This window comes from Pelodiscus sinensis, chromosome 3 (genome assembly GCF_049634645.1).
Source record: "Pelodiscus sinensis isolate JC-2024 chromosome 3, ASM4963464v1, whole genome shotgun sequence".
Taxonomy (NCBI): Eukaryota; Metazoa; Chordata; order Testudines; family Trionychidae; genus Pelodiscus; species Pelodiscus sinensis.
Window position 1 is genome coordinate 184,055,432 of NC_134713.1, and position 20,371 is coordinate 184,075,802.

Genomic DNA, 20,371 nt, shown 5'->3' on the forward strand with positions numbered 1-20,371 from the left:
CAAAATGTAGATCCTGGGATAATAAAAATAAATGTATAGTGCATGTCAAAATCAAGGAAGGGAAATGCTTTTTTGATTCTTTGAACCCTGATTTCCCTTCCTTCCTATGCACAAGATGCCCCCAAGAAGGATAAAGCGCCCACCGCTCAGCACGGCCGGGTGGTGGCAGGTCCCTGCATGTGCATGCTGGCTGGGAGCAGCTGGAGGCCAGGGGGAGGCTCCCACCAAACAAGGAGAAAGGAGGGAGTCAACCCGAAGTGCCAGCATAGATGGGAGGACAATGGGCTTACGGGGTCAGACACGCTCCATGTGGCGCTTGGCCCCGGCCGAGCGCTGCAGCTGCCCATCACATAACCTCAGCAGCTGGGCCACGGAGCGGCTGCTGGAGCTGGAACCAGGGTCACAGTGAGGCCCTCCCTACTGCTGCTCACCCTGCTGCTGAGTGGGGAGGTGGGTGGGAAGAGAACTTTTTGTGCGTGCACAAGCACGCACCTTATGGGGAACCCCAGCAGGTGGGGCTCATTAGCAGCTGGGGGCATAGCCTGGCAGTGTGCTGCAGCCCAGCAGGCAGGGATGTGTGGCTGGTGGGCGGTTGGGAACCGCTGCCTTAGCGTAGAGAAGAAAGGAAGCAAATCCAGGGAATAGCAAAGGGGGAGTGAGCAGAGAAAGGAAAAGAAGCCAGCTGAAGGTAAGGGTATGTCTACTAGGGAGGTGAACAGGTAACCAGTCAACAGGTTAGCTGGTGAGTATCACCCTTAACGGGTGATACTTAGCAAGTAATGATTAACAGTTACCTGGAAGCAACCCCCGCCCACGGCCTGCCACAGGCGGAGGGCTGCTGGCTCGGCATTGGCAGCCGTGTGTGTCTGTGTGGAGCTACTGGCTCCCAGCCCAGGTGGGCTCGCAGACTGGGAGTCAGAAGGCTTGAAGCAGCAGTGGGGTCTGGAGGCAAGGGCCCCCCAAACGCTCCCTCCGAGCCTGCCAGCAGTTCCATGGGGCTGGAGCAGCCCCTGCTTGTGGCGAGGGTGCCACTCCAGATCAGTGGGCTGGAACAGCTCTCCTACCTACCCCTGTTTAATAAGTTAACCTAATGTTTGACCCTTTGACTGGTTAGCTAATTAAATGGGATTTTACATCCCTAATGTCTATGTCTGCACAAAATTCTGTTAGCCCAGATGTGGAAAAAAATGTAAAGACCCACATGCCTGACTGACGTACGTTTCACCAACAGCACAGGTGTGGACAGTGCTGTTTCGGCAGGATTCACTGCCACTTGTTGGCGTGGTTTAATTATGCTGATCTGTGCACTGTCACCCAGACCATCAGCCTAGATCAGCTACAGGAGAGAGCTCAGAGCAGCACAGCTGCAGCTGTAGACATAGCCTAACTAACCTACACTATCAACACAACTGATGCCCTGTTTGGTGTTCTTCTATTCATAGTTTCTTTATCTAGCCACACTGTATGGACTTTCCCACAGCCTTGCTGATACTACAAAGTACACAGACTTTCACAAGACAACTGGTTAACACTCACAGCCTTTTTGTTGCTTTTGTCAACAGCACTGAAAGCGTGATAGGAATCATTTGGATTATTGAGTCAGATCGCATTAGAGCTGAGAAATATCATTTTGTTTCATAGAAATTCATGGTATAAATATCTTGCTGAGCTATTTAAAAAAAAAACAAAAAAAAAAAACAGAAAACAAGGGAGAGAAATTCAAGCAGGCTCCAGTACTACAAACAACTGCGCACATTGTTAACTTGATGCATGTGAGCTGTGCCATTGACCTCCATGAGACAACTCACAACATACAAGTTAAGTGTACATGTAACTGTTTGTAGGGTTTGGGTGTTAGGCTCATTACTTAAGTATGTACTTAACTTAAAGCATTTGCTTCATTTCCACTGGGTTTTAGTATGTGGTTGAACGCTGCAGAAAGTCCCAATTCAGTAAAGCAAGTGGCAATTTTTGGCTGCAACTGACAGATAATGCTTCAAGATGGTGCACAGAAATAGAACTATACTTCCCCAATCACCTGACCCAATTTTGACCTTAAAGACAGCAATTTTAGGTAATTTTAGGTTACAATATAATCATGGGCCAAATTAAGGATACTGATATCAAAAGGAACCCCCTCAGACTAGATATTTTGTAATTAAGTCATTTATTTGTGGATGCATCTAATTTAATGTTCTTGTCGTGAAATTTACTATTTAGAAAAAATGTCCTAAAAACCTATTATTGAATAAACATCAGCCAGACACTAAGATGTAGTTTTAGACACAATAGCATAATAATTCAAGTCATCATGTGAATTAAGTCAGCCTGTTATGACAGACAGACTAGTGTGAAAGCATCACAGGCTTACAACTTCATCCAAGGAGAAATCTGTGCAAACACTCCCATAGAAATCCCAAAGTTCAGAAATCAAATGTGCTCCAAAGGAAAATGCCATCCCCAGAACTGACAGGCATGTAGGCTGATCATGTGCTCACATCACAGGCAGGGCTGCTTATGAGCAATGAAGCAAAACTAAAAGCCCTTGGAAAGCCAGCCCCAGTTCTGTCAGTATGAGTCTGTGTTCGTTATGTCCCCAGTTCAAAATGGGAAATTCACATGCAGAAGCACAAATATGCTTCCTGTCCATGTGTGCCAGCATAAAGGAAGGATGGCACTTAGGCAAATGTGCCATTGCACATGAAAACCACATACAGTCACTAGACAATATTTTTTCCTCGGTTTGCCCTTTTATACCTGGAATTTACATGGGTTCCTATGAAACAAATAACTGTAATACTCATATAGGGCATCCACAGATCTTTTACACTTTACAAAGGAGATCAGTATAATTTATTATCCCCACTTTACAGAAGGGTAACACGAGACCAGTGAAAGGAAATGACTTGCATAAGGTAATCTGCCAGGCAAAGCCAATGGTGGGTATCAAACTCAGCTCTCCCAAGTTTCAGTTCAGTGCTCTATCCACTAAGTGTCACTGCTAGCTAGAATTGTTAATTTTGCGAGGGCTGAGATGGGAAATGGAAGTTATTCAGGTGACAAGGCCAAAAAGAAAAACAAAACTCCCAGGATCACAACAAAACCTCTCTCGCTCTCTCCCTAGCCCATGTCCTGCCATGAAGGATAGGCAGCTTCCCATAGTATCCTGCTCTAATTGGAGCTTGTCTAGACAGGGAAGTTATTCTTCAGATGTAGATTATGTTAAATAGGAACAAGGCAATCTTATTCTGACTTCCTGAGAAAACTACAAAACATCGATAACCTCCCTGATAACACCATCCTTGCCACCATGGATGTAGAAGCTCTCTAAACCAATATTCCACATGAAGATGGATTACTAGCGATTAGAAACGCTATCCCAGAGTATACCACAGCCAATCTGGTAGCAGACCTATGTAACTTTGTTGTCACCCACAATTATTTCCAATTTGGGGACAATTTATACCTCCAGATCAGCAGCACAGCCATGGGTACCTGCATGGCCTCACAAAGTACGCTAACATCTTTATGGCTGACTTAGAACGTTTCCTCAGATCCCGTCCCCTTTTTTTCCCCTCCTTTACTTACGCTACATCGATGACATCTTTATGATCTGGACCCATGACCAAGAAACACTGGATGCATTCCACAGACACTTTAACAACCCACACCCCACCATCAATCTCAGCCTGGACCATTCAACAGAAAAGATCCATTTCCTGGACACCACAGTACAAATCACTAATGGAAAATTAAATACCACTCTCTACAGAAAACCCACTGATTGCTACACTTACCTACATGCCTCTAGCTTCCATCCAGGACACACCATTCGATCCATCATCTATAGTCAAGCCCTTAGGTACAACCGCATCTGTTCTAATCCCACTGACAGAGACCAGAAACTTCAAGACCTCTACCAAGCATTTTTAAATCTCAATTACCCACCAGGGGAAATAAAAAAACAAATTGAAAGAGCCAGACGAATATCCAGAAACCATCTACTTCAAGACAGGCCCAAGAAAAACAACAATAGAACACCACTTGTCATCACCTATAGCCCCCAACTTAAACCCCTCCAACGCATTATCAATAACCTCCAACCTATACTGGAACAGGATACTACACTCCAAGAGGCTCTGGGGGACAGACCCATAGTCTCCTATAGACAACCACCTAACCTCAGGAAGATTCTTACCAACTACACTAATACCAACCCTGGAACTTTCCCTTGCAACAAACCCCGTTGCCAACTTTGTCCACATATTTACTCTTGTGACACCATCACTGGACCTAACCATGTCAGTTATATGATCAAGAACACATATTCCTGTTCACCCAGAAATATAATTTATGCCATCATGTGCCAACAGTGTTCTTCTGCTATGTATGTTGGACAGACTTCTCAGACACTTAACCAAAGAATTAATGCCCACAAATCAGACATCTTCACAAGGAAAAACCAGTTGCTTTTCATTTCAACCTACCTGGACATAATCTTAACGACCTTACTACATGCATCTTACTTCAAAGAGATTTTAACACCAGATTATAGAGAGAAACTTCAGAATGTTCCTTCATGCTTAAATTTGACACTTTACAAATGGGCCTTAACAAAGATGCTAATTACCTTAACCATTACAAAGATAGCTTCCCCGCTTATCACCCCTGATTAGCAATTCATTGACTCATAAATAGCAATTCCCTCCCTCCTTCTCCCTCACCCCACCTGCTGTACTAAATCTGATTTGTCAGTTTAATAATGTTTTCACTTTTTTCACTGTATTCCTTTGGTATATATGGGCATGCCAATTCTCTTCCAGAATATGATCTGAGGAAGTGGATCTGGCCCACAAAAGCTCATCACCTATTAAACCATCGTGGTAGTCTTTAAAGTGCTACATAGTCTGATCTTGCAAAAACAAAAAGAAAAACTAACACGGCTACCTCTCTATTATTATTCTGGCGTATGAGTGTCCACACAGGGAGATACTCCTGAACAGCTATTGCACTTTAAAAGTCTCACCCATCCTTAATCAGCATTAATTTTCAAATCTTAACAACCCTTCCACATGGGACATTATACTGGAATAGCACTTTCCCAGGCAGACAAACCCTTGGGTATCCCAAAATACCCAGCGATATCCCAAAATAGCTATCCCGTGTCTTAACAGCAAGCCTGTTATTTCAATATATAATGGGCTCGCTATTCCAACATCCCTATTAACCTCATTCCATGAGGAGTAAGGGTAGACATTATTTGGGTAGACAGCACCAAATTAAGAAATAAGCTATTTCGAAATTGACTCTCAAACTGCATAGCTTATTTCGAGCGATGGGGGCAATGTAGATGCACCCTTAGAACTGTGTGAAATGGGGCCACTCCAAACTCAGGAAAGACCACTGGGCAGTGATTCAGAAGGTCCACAGTAGGTGTGGTTAAGGGATGTAAGGAGTTGGGGAGTAGGGATGGATCAGTGTTTCTCAATCAGTGGTATGAATACCCTTAGAGGTACTTGAGAGAAGTCTAGTGGGTACGTCAACACAAATGAAGTTCTAAGAACTGAATTTTTGTTTTAAGTTTTACAGTGTTACTATTTTTGTACTTTTTACACCCCAAAATGTCATCACCCGCCCGGCTATGATTAAGTTGTTTAAACAAGTAGGTTGCAACAATACAAAAAAAAATCGTGTATGTCTGAAAACTGCAGGTAGTGGTGGTACACTTATAATTTTTTTTAAAAAGGGGTACTTTATAAAAAAAAGGTTGAGAAACACTGCTAGATTAATGGGTTACTTGAATGTGTAACATTATACAGCAAACCAAATTTTTAAAGACCTCAAACCCTGAAGTGTGTTACATCCTACTAAAGCACACGAGTGTTATCACTCTGCTGGCCGCCCTTGAGCAGACTTTGGGGTTGCCTGATACCGAGTGCACTGCCAGGCTGAGGCTCAGCGATAGCACAGACTTGGCTCTATTACAGAGGTGGTAAAACGGAAAGCTGTCAGTGCTACGGAGGAAGAGAGTGACATCATTATGGTGCATGTCAACATGGCTGAGCGAGAGATGTATTCCATTTCTAATTCAATCCTCCCTTTCTCAGAAGAAGGGGCTGCCTAAAACAGAGGAGCTACTTTAGCCTCAGAGGTGTGGTAGCAAGTGCAGCCCCACTCTGAGGTGACATGCTTACCACTGTGCCTAGGCCAGTTGTTACGACAGGGAGCTGGGCAGAGAACTCCTCACTTGTCCCATCACAGTGTATAATTTGCAAAAGAGAAATACAGCCACCAAAGGTGTGGGCATCACTCAGCATGAAAGGACAGCACGGCCTCAGGTCTGGGCACTGGCAGAGCTTAGAAAATACCCACGCAATACCTTTTGCAAGGCAGCACTGACCCCCTACTTAATCATTTCAAAAAGGAACCTAGATAAGGAAACAACGTCTGCAAGAGGAGATTAGACTGGGGTCTTCTATCAACTCCTATTTGGAAACTTTTATCTTGTTCACTAATGCACCACCTTGTACGAACAGCTACTGTTCCATTCCCCAATAATTATAAAGAATCTGTTACACCAACAATGTAGGGAAGGATAATTTCTATTCTAAAATGCAGCAAAAAATGCAGCTGGTACCATTTACTGTTTAACCTACAACACTGCCTTTTTCATAGTGTATGCAACAATCATGAGGACATAGCCTGTTACCAGTAAACAACATTAGTCTGTGTTTAGTATTTCTTGAAAATCCAATTCCAGCAACCAATTAATAGTAACTCACCATTCTCTCTCTTACATCATAGTTATTACAATCCAAGACGTTATCCCTTTTGGTCTCAGAGTAGCATGTTGCTGTTTACTAATATTCGCATTTTTATAACTTTCAAAAATAGATTGAAAATTTGTTGCTGTTTTTTCCCTAAGTCCCACGTCTCCACCACAATTGCCTAGAGCTAGCACTGGAATCTGTGAAGCCCATTCCTATCCATCCCTCGATTTACAGGATTAATCCATGGCTGAGAGTTAGAATGCCATTAGGTTGTTGATTTAAGGCCACTGCAGGCAGCAAGAGTATTCTCTGCAAGCTCAACTGACAATGAGACTCAGGCCAGGTCTACATTAAGGATGTTAAGAGGCAGGTAACTGGCAAATCATGTAGTCAATACAATTTGTATTAATTACACGATTAGTTGACATAGGCAACCCAGCTCCTACTACATTTAAACTGCAGAGCCACAGCAGCGGTAGATCTAGGATCCAGCATGAGCCAGGACTAAGCAGTCCCAGCTTGCACCGGGTCCGGGACCACTGCGCTTTTGCATTTTAAATGTAGTAAGAGCTGCCCAGCTATTACTATAAGGTTGGAACCTCTCTGGTCTAGAACCCTCGGGGCCTGACCGGTTCCAAATGAGAATTTTCTGGACCACACAAGGTCAATGTCGTCTAGCAGCATTACCAACACTTCCACTGCTTATGGGGCTGTTTAAAGGACATGTAGGGGTAAATTAGAGTTAAATAATAGCACAGAACACAGAGCTAGGACTGGTGGATGTAAACAAACTTTATAGGACTGTGGGAAAGTTGGCCACACCTATGAAAAGTGGACATACGGCTAATTAAAACGATGCTGGACGACAGATGTTTCTGGACAAGAGTGTTCTGGACTAGAGAGGTCCAACCTTTACATTTAAAATGCAGAGCCACAGTGGGGGTGGCTCCTAGATGTGGCACAAGCCAGGACTGAGACAGCCTTGCTCAGTCCTGGCTCACACCAGGTCTAGCAGCCCCTGTCTGCTGGGACCCCTGGTAGACAGGGGCTGCTGCCTCTGCTTGTGGGACGCAGAGCAGCCTCTGCTCGTGGCAAGGTTGGGCCCACCATGGGCAGAAGCTGCTTTGTGGCAGCTTCCCCGGGCCCCCCGCCCCGCCCCCCATTGCTGCTACCTCTAGGCAGCAGTGTGTGTGTGTGGGGAGGAGGCGGCACTGTGGAGATGGTGATGGTGGGGGGGGGGGGGGGGGAGACTGGCTTTTAAGCCGATACAGCAAGGGGGGAGGGAAGATGCAAGTAGTTGGTAAGTTTGGTGCCGTCTTCACAGAGGAGGATGACGGGAGCAAATTCTACCATCAGCCTCCCTTAACTCATCATGAAAAGTACCCATGCTGACCAGAGCCACACCCAGCGTTCAATTTAGTGAGCCTAAATTAGACCCACTAAATCAAACACTGGAAGATCAATCTTTATGAAGATGTGGCCTAAGAACAGAAGTACTACATTCAGAGTCTGGCTTGGATACACACACCTGGGGGCTCATGGTGTCTGTTTCAGTTTCTTCATCTATAACAGGGCTTCCCAACCTATGGGTTGCGCCCCAAATATGGGTTGCCATTACATTTCAAAAGGGTCACCACTTGTCTCCCCAGATGGCTCTGTCCCCTCTCCTCCCCCTGTTTTTGAATTGCCTTGGGTCACCAAGTCTTCCTGAATTGTCAAAATGGGTCCCCATCTTGAAAAGGTTGGGAACCGCTGATCTATAACATAGGGATTTTTTTTTTAAATTCCTCCCGGGGGAGCTGGTCCTAGAGCTAGCCAAAAGTCAGAATTTCTATCCTGCAGAAAACACTGAGATTTTGAAATTTGATTTCGAACAACTGGGAGGAAAATATTCTGAAATATTTTGTTTTGATTTTCAATAAATGTTTAATTTTCATAAGGTCAAAATATTAGCCTTTTATATTAAGATATAAACCACATAAAAGTAAATAAGATCAACCTTTTCCTTTTTACTTATCGAAAAGAATCATAGAATACTAGGACTGGAAGGGACCTTGACAGGTCATCGAGTCCAGTCCCCTGCCCTCATGGCAGGACCCAGTACTGTCTAGACCATCCCTGATAGACATTTATCTAACCTACTCTTAAATATCTCCAGAGATGGGGATTCCACAACCTCCCTGGGCAATTTATTCCAGTGTTTGACCACCCTGACAGTTAGGAACTTTTTCCTAACGTCCAACCTAAACCTCCCTTGTTGCAGTTTAAGCCCATTGCTTCTTGTTTTATCCTCAGAGGCCAATATGAACAAGTTTTCTCCCTCCTCCTGACACCCTTTTAGATACCTGAAAACTGCTATCATGTCCCCCCTAATCTTCTCTTTTCTAAACTAAACAAACCCAATTCCTTCAGCCTTCCTTTATAGGTCATGTTCTCTAGACCTTTAATCATTCTCGTTGCTCTTCTCTGGACCCTCTCCAATTTTTTCACATCTTTCTTGAAAAGAATCATAGTTTGACCCGCTCTAGTTTATGGCATGTTAATGTGTATCTGTAGAGTGCTGCATACAGTCTAAAATGCACAGAACACTGCAAACCCTGTACCTGGATTCAATAATTGTCCTTCCAGAACTTTTCTAAATGTTGGCAGCTACGTCTGGATCTCGCACCAGCAGCTAGCTTCTGCTTCCACAGCAAGAGGCTGGCAAAGGCCTGGAAAGCCATGCCTTAATCCCCGTATTTTTAAAATAAAACATAAGTCAGTTGAATTTGTGATGCCCCAAAGAATCGCTCACTAGCCCACCTCAAAACTTCATTGTCAAACTAGATTAGCCCAGATATTTTATATGCCAGCCCAAGTTAATTTCATGACATCAAAGGATAGTCAAGGATCCCAGAAAGGGCACTTCTAAACCTGTATTTCTCAGAAGGCGCCTCTGTATTTGCTCAGTTGTAGCCTCATTCCTTTTTCTCCCTTTGTACCTATCCCCTCATCAGTCAGCTTGCTGTTAAACCACAGAAGAAACTACTTCTGCAAGAGCTGTGTGTGTGTGTTTTCTCTTCAGAGGTCTGGCCTTGCTAATGAGTGATCAGTGACCAAGCCTGGGAATGTAGCCAAGCAGAAGCCTCCCACATAATGCAAAGCACTACCTGTGGCCCCCAAGCCAACAGACATTAAAAAACAGAACTGCATGTCCTGATAAATGGCAGCTTTCCTAATCTCCAGAGAATCCATATTAAATATTGACATGCCAGTCTGGGCTTTCAATTCCATGTGGTGCCTTTAAAAAAATGCACTTAGAGGGTCATAATCACCTCACAATCCAATTCATAGATACATAGATTGTAAGGCCAGACACCAGGGATAAACAAGCAAACATCAAAGCCCTGTATCCTTGCGTTTAACAGAAGCATCTTATACGAAAAACAAACAAAAAATCATAGCGTATCAGTGTGGTGTGCTTTCCCCATGAAACAAAATACAGGACTATGTAGCACTTTAAAGACTAACAAGATGGTTTATTAGATGATGAGCTTTCGTGGGCCAGACCCACTTACTCAGATCAAATAGTGGAAGAAAATAGTCACAACCATATATACCAAAGGATACAGTTAAAAAAAATGAACACATATGAAAAGGGCAATCACATTTCAGAACAGAAGGGGGATGCAGGGGAGGGGGGAAGGTAAATGTCTGTGAGCTAATGATATTAGAGGTGTTAATTGGAGAGGCTATCTTTGTAATGGGTAAGATAGCCAGAGTCTTTGTTGAGCCCCCCGCGTAGAGTGTCGAATTTTAGCATGAATGACAGTTCAGAGGATTCCCTTTCAAGTGCAGATTTAAAAAGCTTCTGAAGCAGGATGCAGGTAATTAAGTTGTTGAGACAGTGTCCTTTCTGGTTGAAATAGCAAGAAACTGTTTGAGAATCAGCGGCACAGCCATAGGTACACGCACGGCCCCACAGTATGCTTGTACCGAAAGTGTCCGTCTGCTTTGTACATTGGACAAACATCTCAGACACTTCGCCAAAGGATCAATGCCCAAAAAACAGATATTAGACAGGATCACAAAGAAAAAACAGAGAGGGGAAAGGGAGGAGGAAAAAAAGGGAGGAGAACGGGAGACAGAGCATAAGTATCTGGAGAATGGGTACTTAAAACAAAGCAGATAAAAATCAAAGTCAAAAGGATACTACACAGAGGTTGTGTCTAGACTGGCAAGTTTTTCCGCAAAAGCAGTTGCTTGCCAGCTGTCTACACTAGCCGCTTGAAGTTCCGCAAGAACACTGACTTCCTACTGTCTGAAATCAGTGCTTCTTGCGGAAATACTATGCTGCTTCCGTTCGGGCAAAAGTCCTTTTGCGCAAAGCTTTTGCGCAAAAGGGCCAGTGTAGACAGCTCAGATTTGTTTTGCGCAAAAAAGCCCCAATCGTGAAAATGGCATTTGGGGCTTTCTTGCGCAAAACCGCGTCTAGATTGGCACGGACGTTTTTCCGCAAAAAGTGCTTTTGTGGAAAAGCGTTCGTGCCAATCTAGACACTCTTTTCCACAAATGCTTTTAACGGAAAACTTTTCCCTTAAAAGCATTTGCGGAAAATCATGCCAGTCTACACGTAGCCAGAGAGCTGTTAGCACCTTCAATGCCACCAGAACTCCAGGCAGTGCTGAAGACTGGCTGCCCTGCCCTTTCGCTTGAAGCCCACCCGTGCTTAAGAGTACAGAGCCCCATACCCTCCCCCACGTGCGCGCGCACACATGCACACCCCTTGCGCAGGGGCCTGGTGAGGCTGTTGGCTCCCTTCACACACTGATGTAATGCAAGACTCAGCTGTCTACCTTTGACCCATCTAAGATTAGTCAATGGAAAATCATCTACAACAGCAAACAAACATGGCAACATCACTGTGTGAAGAAAGATGTTCTGCAACCATTAGCCAAGGAGACAACTCATGGAGTGGGGGTGGTTCATGAGAGATTAGAACCTGGTTCCTGTAAAGGGGGAGGAGAGCAGGGGGTAGAACCTTTTTGGGGTTGGAGACCTCTAATCCACAGAAAAAAAAAAATCACTCAGGGGCCCACACACAAGAGAGAAAAAAACCCACCAAACTCTCTCTGATATGGCCCCCAATTCCCCTCTTCCTTTCGCACACCAGAGTCCAGGTGCCTTACTGCAGTACTCCTTCCTAGATAGCTACACACATACAGAATGGGAAGAGACTGATTGTTCCTTCCTAAGTGGTGTACTTTGCATTTGTCCTTATTAAACCTCATCTTATTTACCTCAGACCATTTCTCCAGTTTGTCCAGATCATTTTGAATTATGACCCTGTCCTCCAAAGCACTTGCAACCCCTCCCAGCTTGTTATCATCTGCAGACTTAATAAGTGTACTCTCTATGCCAGTGTTTCCCAAATAGTGTTCCACAAAGTGAAAGTAAGGGTTCAGCGAGAATCCAATCACCCCATCCTGCCAGAACTAGCCTAAGACACGTCTTACTGATTTTTGAGTACTGAAGGGGCCGCAGCAGCGGGGTTTTTTTTTTTTTTTTTTGCGCTTGACAGTTTTTCCAACTTTTGTTGTTGTTGACCAGTTTCTCCCAGCGTTTTGTTTTTTTAAAGGGTTCCATGGCCAAATAAAATTGGGAAACACTGCTCTATGCCATCATCTAAATCGTTGATGAAGATATTGAACAGAACTAGTCCCAGAACAGACCTATACCAACCCCCACTTGTTATGCCCTTCCAGCATAATTGTGAACCATTAATAACTACTCTGAAAATGGTTATCCAGCCAGTTATGTACCCACCTTATAGTAGCCCCATCTAAGTTGATTTGCCTAGTTTATTGATTAGAAGGTCATGCGAGACCGTATCAAATGCTTTACTAAACTGTAGGTATACCACATTCACTGCTTCTCCCTTATCCACAAGACTTGTTATCTTATCAAAGAAAGCTTGGTTTGACATGAATTGCTCTTTACAAATCCATATCGGCTGTTCCTTATCACCTTATTTTCTTTCAGATGTTTGCAGATGAATTCCTTAATTACTTGCTTCGTTATCTTTCCTGGCACAGAAGGTAAACTGACTGGTTTGTAGTTTCCTGTGTTGTTTTTAATTTCCCTTTTTAAAGAAGGGTACTATATTTGCCCTTTTCCAGGCTTCTGGAATCTCTGTCTTCCATGATTTTTCAAAGATAATAGCTAAAAGCTCACATACCTTCTCTCTCAGCTCCTTGAGCATTCTTGGATGCACATCCATCGGGCCCTGATGACTTGAAGACATCTAACTTTCCTACATAATTTTTAAATTGTGTTTTTTTATTTTATCTTCTAAACCTACCCCATTTCCACCAGCATTCACTACGTTAGGCATCCCTTCATCAAATGTATTGGTGAAGACCAAAACAAAGAAGTCATTAAGCACCTCTGCCATTTCCAAGTTGCGTTATTGTTTCTCCCTCTTCACGGTGTAATGAACCTACCCTGTCCTTGGTCTTCCTCTTGTTTCTAATATATTTATAGAATGTCTTCCTGTTACCCTTTATGTCTCTAGCTAGACCAACCTAGTTTTGTGTCTTTACCTTTCTAATCTTGCCCCTGCATACCTGTGTTGTTTGCTTATATTCATCCTTTGTAATTTGACCTAGTTTCCACTTTTTATAGAACTCCTTTTTTATTTTTAGATCATGCAAGATCTCCTGGTTAAACCAAGGCGGTCTTCTGCATAGGAAGGATAGAAAGTACAGCAAAACAGTTTGCTTTTACGCCCAAATGTCCCTTTAAAATAAACTGCCAACTCTCTTCAGTTGTTGTTCCACTTAGTCTTGCTGCCCATGGGACCTTACCTACCAGGTCTGAGTTTACTAAAATCTGCCTTCCTGAAATCCATTGTCTCCGTTTTGCTGTTCTCCCTTCTACCATTCCTTAGAATCATGAACTCTATGATTTCATGATCACTTTCATGTAAGCTGCCTTCCACTTTCAAATTTTCAACCAGTTCCTCCCTATTTGTTAAAATCAAATCTAAACAGCTTTCCCCCTAGGGCTATGTCTGCACTGCAATAGGGATGTTGAATATAGTTTAATCTACTAGTCAATTAGTCGATAAGCAAGGGAGCTCCCAGTCTCAGCAGCTAACCCCACTGTGGCTCTGCCTTTTAAACATATTAAGAGCAGACAGGGATGAAGAAAGACTGAAATGTAGTTAATACAGTTTGAACCTCTCTAGTCCAGCACTCTCTGGTCCAGCAACATCCGTTGTCTGACAAGATTTTATTTAGCCAGATGTCCTCTTGTCATGGGTGTGGCCATGTTCCCCCCCCCCCCCAATCCCATAAAGTTTGTTTATAGCCACCAGTACTGGCTCTCAGTGTTCTACATTGTTATTTACTCTAATTTATCCCTAAGTGTTTTCTAAGAGCCTAGTAAGCAGTAGAACTATTGGTAATACTACCAGATAACATTGACCTCCCGTGGTTCAGCAAATTCTCTGGTTTGGCACAGGTCAGATCCCACAAATGCCGAATTAGAGAAGTTCAGCCTGTATTAAGATGCATTCTGTTGAGAGGCTATATAAATCAGCACCACTGATAGTTTCCTTAGTGGTAATAACTACAAACAAAACAGTATGAATTAGGGGTGGTAGCGTGTAGACAATTACATGATTAACCAATAAGCAGCAGTGCTGTGGGAGAGGGCAGGTGGGAACCAGTGCTGGGGGGAGTTGGCTTAAAAGCCGGTTGCCATGGAACCGCCTGTCCCCGTTCCCCATGCTGCTGCCTCTGATAAAGAGGCTGCGGGCTGAGGGGGAAAGGCGGGAGCCAGTACACATGGGAAGCAGCTTTCAAGCCAGCTCCCCACATGTATTGGCACTGCTGCCTCTTTATCGGGGGGGAGGTGGCAGAAGCTGGTGCTCATGGGGAGCTGGCTTAAAGTCAGATCCCCCCAGCACTGGCCCCCCACCCTCCCAGTGTGTAAATGTGTAATCATTAGAATTTCCAGCAGTTACATGTTTACACAAATAAACAGTAATTAACATCCCTAGTGTAAAAAACAGGATGGAGAGCCCAGAAGTATTCAACCAGATTTAGCACTAGTTTCACCAGTGATAATTTTTCCCTCAACAATAAATATGTATTTAAAAAAAACCCCTCAAACTAACATGTTTGTTAAACATAAGTTCTCAGACATACAATATAAAAGCAAGAGGTCTCTTCTCCCCAATCCAAAAACAGACAAAATGTAGACAAGAGATTATCAACTCTTGTCAAAGGGAATGTATCTCCATGCAGTCACACCCATGATATATATCCATTTCCCCCAGTACGTTTGACAACACTGCACTCCAATTTACAGATTCTCATTCATTCTGCCAATTATTTCAGATTGTGTAGTAATTTTCTCATTGGTTATGTTCTGTAATGGGACTACTCTGTAAATCATTATTCAGTGCAAGTAAGATGGCACAATCAGACCCTGAATTCAACTAGTTTCTTGTGTGTTATGTTACTCTTTCAAAGTGCTGAACAAACAGTAATCCAAGAAGAAGAGACAGAAGTGGAAATAGCTTTGAGAGCAGTAGAAGTCTCTCAATTTGATGAAAAAAAAAACTGGCAATGGGGTGTGTTTCAATAAAATAGGTTTTAACAAGAAATCTCTCTTGTTCAAACTGCCCCTGCATGTGCACAGTAAAAATGGTGAATTGTACAACTATTACTGTCAAACCCTGACTACCCCTCCCCTCACCTATTTAAAATGAAATAACAGCTACTAGACAATAAGACAAAACAACAAGGGCTGTGTAATTAGAAGTGGGGGCTTTGCCTTTGAAGTAAGTTTTCATGGCATGTAAACTATGCAGCTGTATAATGGGTAGAAGGAACCCAGGATGAGAAAGGAGCGGGATGGAGGATAATACAAAACAAATTCAATGTATCATGCCACTCTGTAAGTCAGTGGGATGCAAGAGTGTAACCATTTAAATAGTTAACTGATAGGCATGAGCTTATTGGTTACCATTCCAGTTACACTCCTGGGGGAGCAAGGTGATACTGGCTCCCCCAGGAGTGGGGCTGTGAGCCATTGTGTATCAGCCAGGAGTGGGGCCAGGAGCTGGTGCACGCAAGCTGGCATGTGCATTGGTTCCATCCTTCAGCCGTGTTCCCGGGGAGTCAGCTGTTGCCTCGTGCTGCGGGCTCTACAGTATAAAGTGTATACTGCAGAACTCACAGTATAGCCGGCTCCCTAGGAATGGGATCGGCAGCCAGCATGTGCCAGGAACTGGCTTACAAGTCGGCTCCTGGCGCACACCGGCTCCCAGCCCCACCTCCCAGGGAGCCAGCTGCCACCCCACACTGCTGGCTCTGTATCAGAGCCTGCAGGATGGGGCAGCAGCTAGCTCTCTGGAAGTAGAGGTGGCATAAGCCAGCTCCTGGTGTGCTCCGGCTCCCAGTTGCCTACCCTACTCCAGGTAAGCCGGCTGCACTGTGGGCTCTGCAGCATAAGCTTTATACTGCAATGCCCGCAGCATGTAATCACCAAGACTTTTAATGATTGCATTGTTAATCATTTTTTACATCCCTAGTATAACCTTAACTGGAATACTGCAATCAGTTTTTGAGATTCCATCTCAAAAGAGATACTGCAAAATCAGAGGGGGGGTTGGAGATGTGCAACAAGACAAAGCATTTTGAGCAGGAAATACTTTTATATGAGGAGAGATTAAAAAGAGACCAGGATTGTTTGCCTTCAACTAGGGATGGCAACTGTTACAGTTAACTGCTAAGCATCACTCTTAACAGGCAATGCTTACCGGTTCATTTAACCAGTGGGGGCTGAAGCATCTCCCCACCCACCACGGTCACAGGGCTGCTCCAGTACTGACAGGTCTGCAGCAGACAGGGTGCTCCAGCCTGGCTGGAGCAGTCTCCCTCCCCAAACCACGCCTTTAATCAGTTAACAGGTTAAACACTACATTTAACCAATTAAAAGGGATTTTATATCTCTGTCTTCATCAGGGGAATCTTTACAGGGAGAAGAGATATTATTTTAATTCTGTGTTTGGTGCTGTTGCTCCCACCACTGGAATATTATGTAAAGGTCTGGCACCTAAAGTTCAAGAAGGATGTGGATTTATTGACAGGGTTCACACAAGAACCATGAAAATTATTAAAGAATTAGAAAACATGCTGTACAGTGACAGACTCTAGCAGCTTAATTTATTTAGCTTAACATAGAGAGCGTTAAGGGGTAACAGTGACAGTCTACAAGTACCTAAATGGGATCAAATATTTAATAATTGGCAGTTCAATGTAGCAGAGTAAGTTATAGCACGATACAATGGAAGCTGAAGTGGGACAAACTCAGACTGGAAAATTTTAAATTGTGAGAGTAATTAATCACTGAAAAAAATGTATCTGGTCTAGCACTGAATTTTTAATTCTAATTCTTCTAGGGGCTCTGGATGTTTTTCTGAAAGATATGAACTAGGAATTTTGAGGAAGTCCCCATTGCCTGTACTATACAGGATATCAGACAGATGGTCACACAAATTTCTTCTGACCTTAGAGCTATGAAGGGGGAGGGGGAGATAAAAGCATGCAAAACAACCCTCAAGCTATACCTTGTATTCACCCACGAACAAGGGGGCTTTTAATAAAGCCAAGAGGAGCCAGGTTCATCAAAACTGAACAAAGGAAGTGACTTTCCGCACACAACACATAGCTAAGCGAGGGAACTCACTATTACCAGAGATCACTAAGGCAGGATTCAAAGAAGAATTTACAGGTCACAAGCAAAGTTATAATGGGGGGGGGGGGGGGAAGAGTCTGGAAACCCTCCTGCACGAGGGCATAAACCATCCTCTAAGGGACTTAGCCGAAAATTTTCCCGGGGACAGGATGCTCCATCACCTCTCTCCGAGGCACCATGGGTAGCCACTGTCAGCGCCCAGGACTAGCTGGGGCAGATATAAGAGAGTGGAGGTTCCCAGGCTGACTGCCTCCCAGATGTGGGGTCCGCCTCGGCACGGGTAGAGGCGGACAGGTACCTGGCCAGGTCCAGGAAGGAGTCCACCGTCTCCTTGTTGGTGGGCAGGGCATCGGCCAGCCCCAGCGCGTTGGTGTTCAGCGCCTGGGCGCCCGCCCCGGGTCGGATGATGAAGGCCAAGGCGACGGCCAGCGCGGAGGCCACCAGGGTGGTGCCCATGAAGTAGGCGATGGCGATGCCCCCCAGCCTGCCCAGGGCCCGCGTGTCCAGGCTGGCGGCGCCGGAGACCAGGCTGCAGACCACCAGCGGCAGGATGACCATGCGCAGCATGCGGAGCAGCAGCTCCCCGGGGAAGGCCAGGGCGGCCACCTGCGCCCGGCTCAGCTGGGCGCCGCGCACAGCCGCGCCCAGGGCCACCCCCAGCAGCACGCCGGCCACGGTGAGCAGCACCAGGCAGTGCTTCCGCAGGCAGCGGCCGCAGCCCCGCCGCCCGCCCGGCTCCGCGGGCAGCCCCCGGCCCGCCGCCTCCGGCCCGCCGCCCGGCACGTGGCCGTTCCGGCTCTCGCCCGGCGTCTCCATGTCGCGGCCGGGCAGCCCGCTGCAGCCCCGCTAGGCGAGGCGGCCGCGCCGCTGCAGCGCGCCGGGGATGATGCAAGGCTGGCTCGGCCCCCCAGCGGCTGCGGGAGCTGTCCGAGCCGGAGAGCCGCCGCCGCCACGCGGCGCTCGGGGGCGGGCTGGCGCTCGGTGGGAGGAGGGGGGTTATTTAGGGCAACGCGCCTCCTCCGCCCCCTGGCCTCCCCGTGCCCATAAAGGGCCAGGCAGGCGCTGCCGCCCGGAGAGATGCTTCCAGCTGCACATTGTGTTCCACCGCCCCGCCCCCTTCCTTCCCCATGCCCGCGGGCGCGCTTCTTCTGTCTGCCCGGACAGGGAAGGGCAGGGCTGGCTTAGAAGCGCCGCTCCAGACCAAACTCCGCCTTCCCACGCTTAGTACATGCTACATAACGTAGCCCTGGCCAGCGTGGGGCCCGGCTCAAGGCAGCAGCGACCGGGGGTGCCATTTCCCGCTGCTGGCATCTTGCCTGCAATAAAACAGGACAAAGCAGCTTGACAGTCTCCATCCTCGCTGCTAACACGGAGCTCACCGCGCGTACTGAAACCGGCTCCCTAGGACTATTAAAACAGGTGGAAAGAAGCTCCCTTACATGCGAGTTAAAAACCACAGAAACGAAGTTGGCCGCGCACCGCTTTCCCCTTGAGTCCAGGACAACTTGTTTCTCCTCCCCACCTTTTTTCTTTGCTCTCCCACACCGGATTTTACAAAGAGGTTGGTGAATTATTCTACAACACTGGAAGTGCTGCCGTATTTTTATTTATATTGCAATATCACTCAGGATCAGGGCCCCAATTTCCTGTGTGACCCCAGGCAAATCACTGATGTCTACACTTGCACCCTCTTTCGAGAGAGGGATGCAAATGAAGACATTCAAAATGGCAAATGAAGCTGAGATTGAAATATCCCGTGCTTCATTTGCATATTCGTGTTCGGGTGCTATTTCAAAATAAGACGCTGTTAAGATGCGGTTATTTCGAGAGAAAACTCTTCTCTCAAAATAACTGGCAACCTCATTGTATTAGGAATAAGGGTTATTTCGAGAGAAGGGTTTTCTCTCAAAATAACCGCGTCTTAACAGCATCTGTTATTTCGAAATAGTGCCATAATGCGACTATGCAAATGAAGCATGGGATATTTAAATCTTGGCTTCATTTGCAATTTCGAATGTCTTCATTTGCATTCTGAGAGAGAGAGAGAGAGAGTGTGTAAGTATAGACATACCCTATAACTTGCACTATAACTTCAATGGGCACACTTGTGTGTAAAGTTAAGAATATACACACGGGTTTACTGAATCAGGGCCTAAAAAGGGACAAGTGACATATGAACCGTAGTAGTTGAATGGTACCAAATGTATAGGTATGCTATATACACGTGTACATGTACAATAACAATACTTTTAGAATAATCTCTCTATATATGTTAGAGGTTTCTGTCTGTGTGTCTGTGAGCCCGTTTGTTCAAGAACTCCTTCTAACCAGTAAGAGCTAGCACCACCAAATTTGGTAGTCAGCTTCCTCTTGTCTTAGCTTAAAGCAAGGCCAGACGTTGGTTTTGTCAGAAAACGGGACGTGCCTGGAATTTGATAGTTTTCCATAACGTGGAAAGGGAGGGGGGGAGAGAGGAGGGATGTGATCTTCATGCTCACTACTGGGGGCAGTGAGTACAGGGGAGAGCTATCCTGCAGAGATCTCTGGGGGAACGGCCAACTGGGGATAGGGCTCCACCATTTTGCCTGCCACTAGTCAGTGGCTTCCCTGCCTAAAATCCTGCATGTCCAGCCCTGGCTGCCCCCCCATAGGAACCTCCAGTGCCCTGCCCCTCCTCATGCCTGCACTACTGGGAAGTCTAGTGTGGCCACTGTGGGCCAGCCTCTGCACACCCCTCTTTCCCTGCCCCTGGATCTGGGGCATGCCAGCGGGGGAGGCCTGTGTGACTCCCCTTTTCCTCCCTGCCCTCTCCCAGGCTGGGGAGATGTGGCCAGGGGTCCTAGCCAGGCTGG

The 20,371-nt window shown here is 45.7% G+C and overlaps 1 protein-coding gene and 1 long non-coding RNA gene across 9 annotated transcripts in view; one reads left to right on the forward strand and one right to left on the reverse strand.

Moving 5' to 3' along the window:
• Positions 1-18,484, reverse strand: part of SLC1A4 (solute carrier family 1 member 4) — a 48,603-nt gene extending 30,119 nt beyond the window's left edge. The window contains exon 1 of the mRNA XM_014569035.2: positions 17,818-18,484. Within this exon, the coding sequence (XP_014424521.2) occupies positions 17,818-18,335 (518 nt within the window). The 5' untranslated portion in view covers positions 18,336-18,484. The remainder of the gene's footprint in view (positions 1-17,817) is intronic.
• A 310-nt stretch (positions 18,485-18,794) lies between these two features.
• LOC102444722 (uncharacterized) overlaps positions 18,795-20,371 on the forward strand; it is a 121,266-nt gene continuing 119,689 nt past the window's right edge. For all 8 annotated transcript variants that reach the window (XR_012903021.1, XR_012903020.1, XR_012903022.1 and 5 more), the window contains exon 1: positions 18,795-19,080. This is a non-coding gene — a long non-coding RNA (uncharacterized LOC102444722). The remainder of the gene's footprint in view (positions 19,081-20,371) is intronic.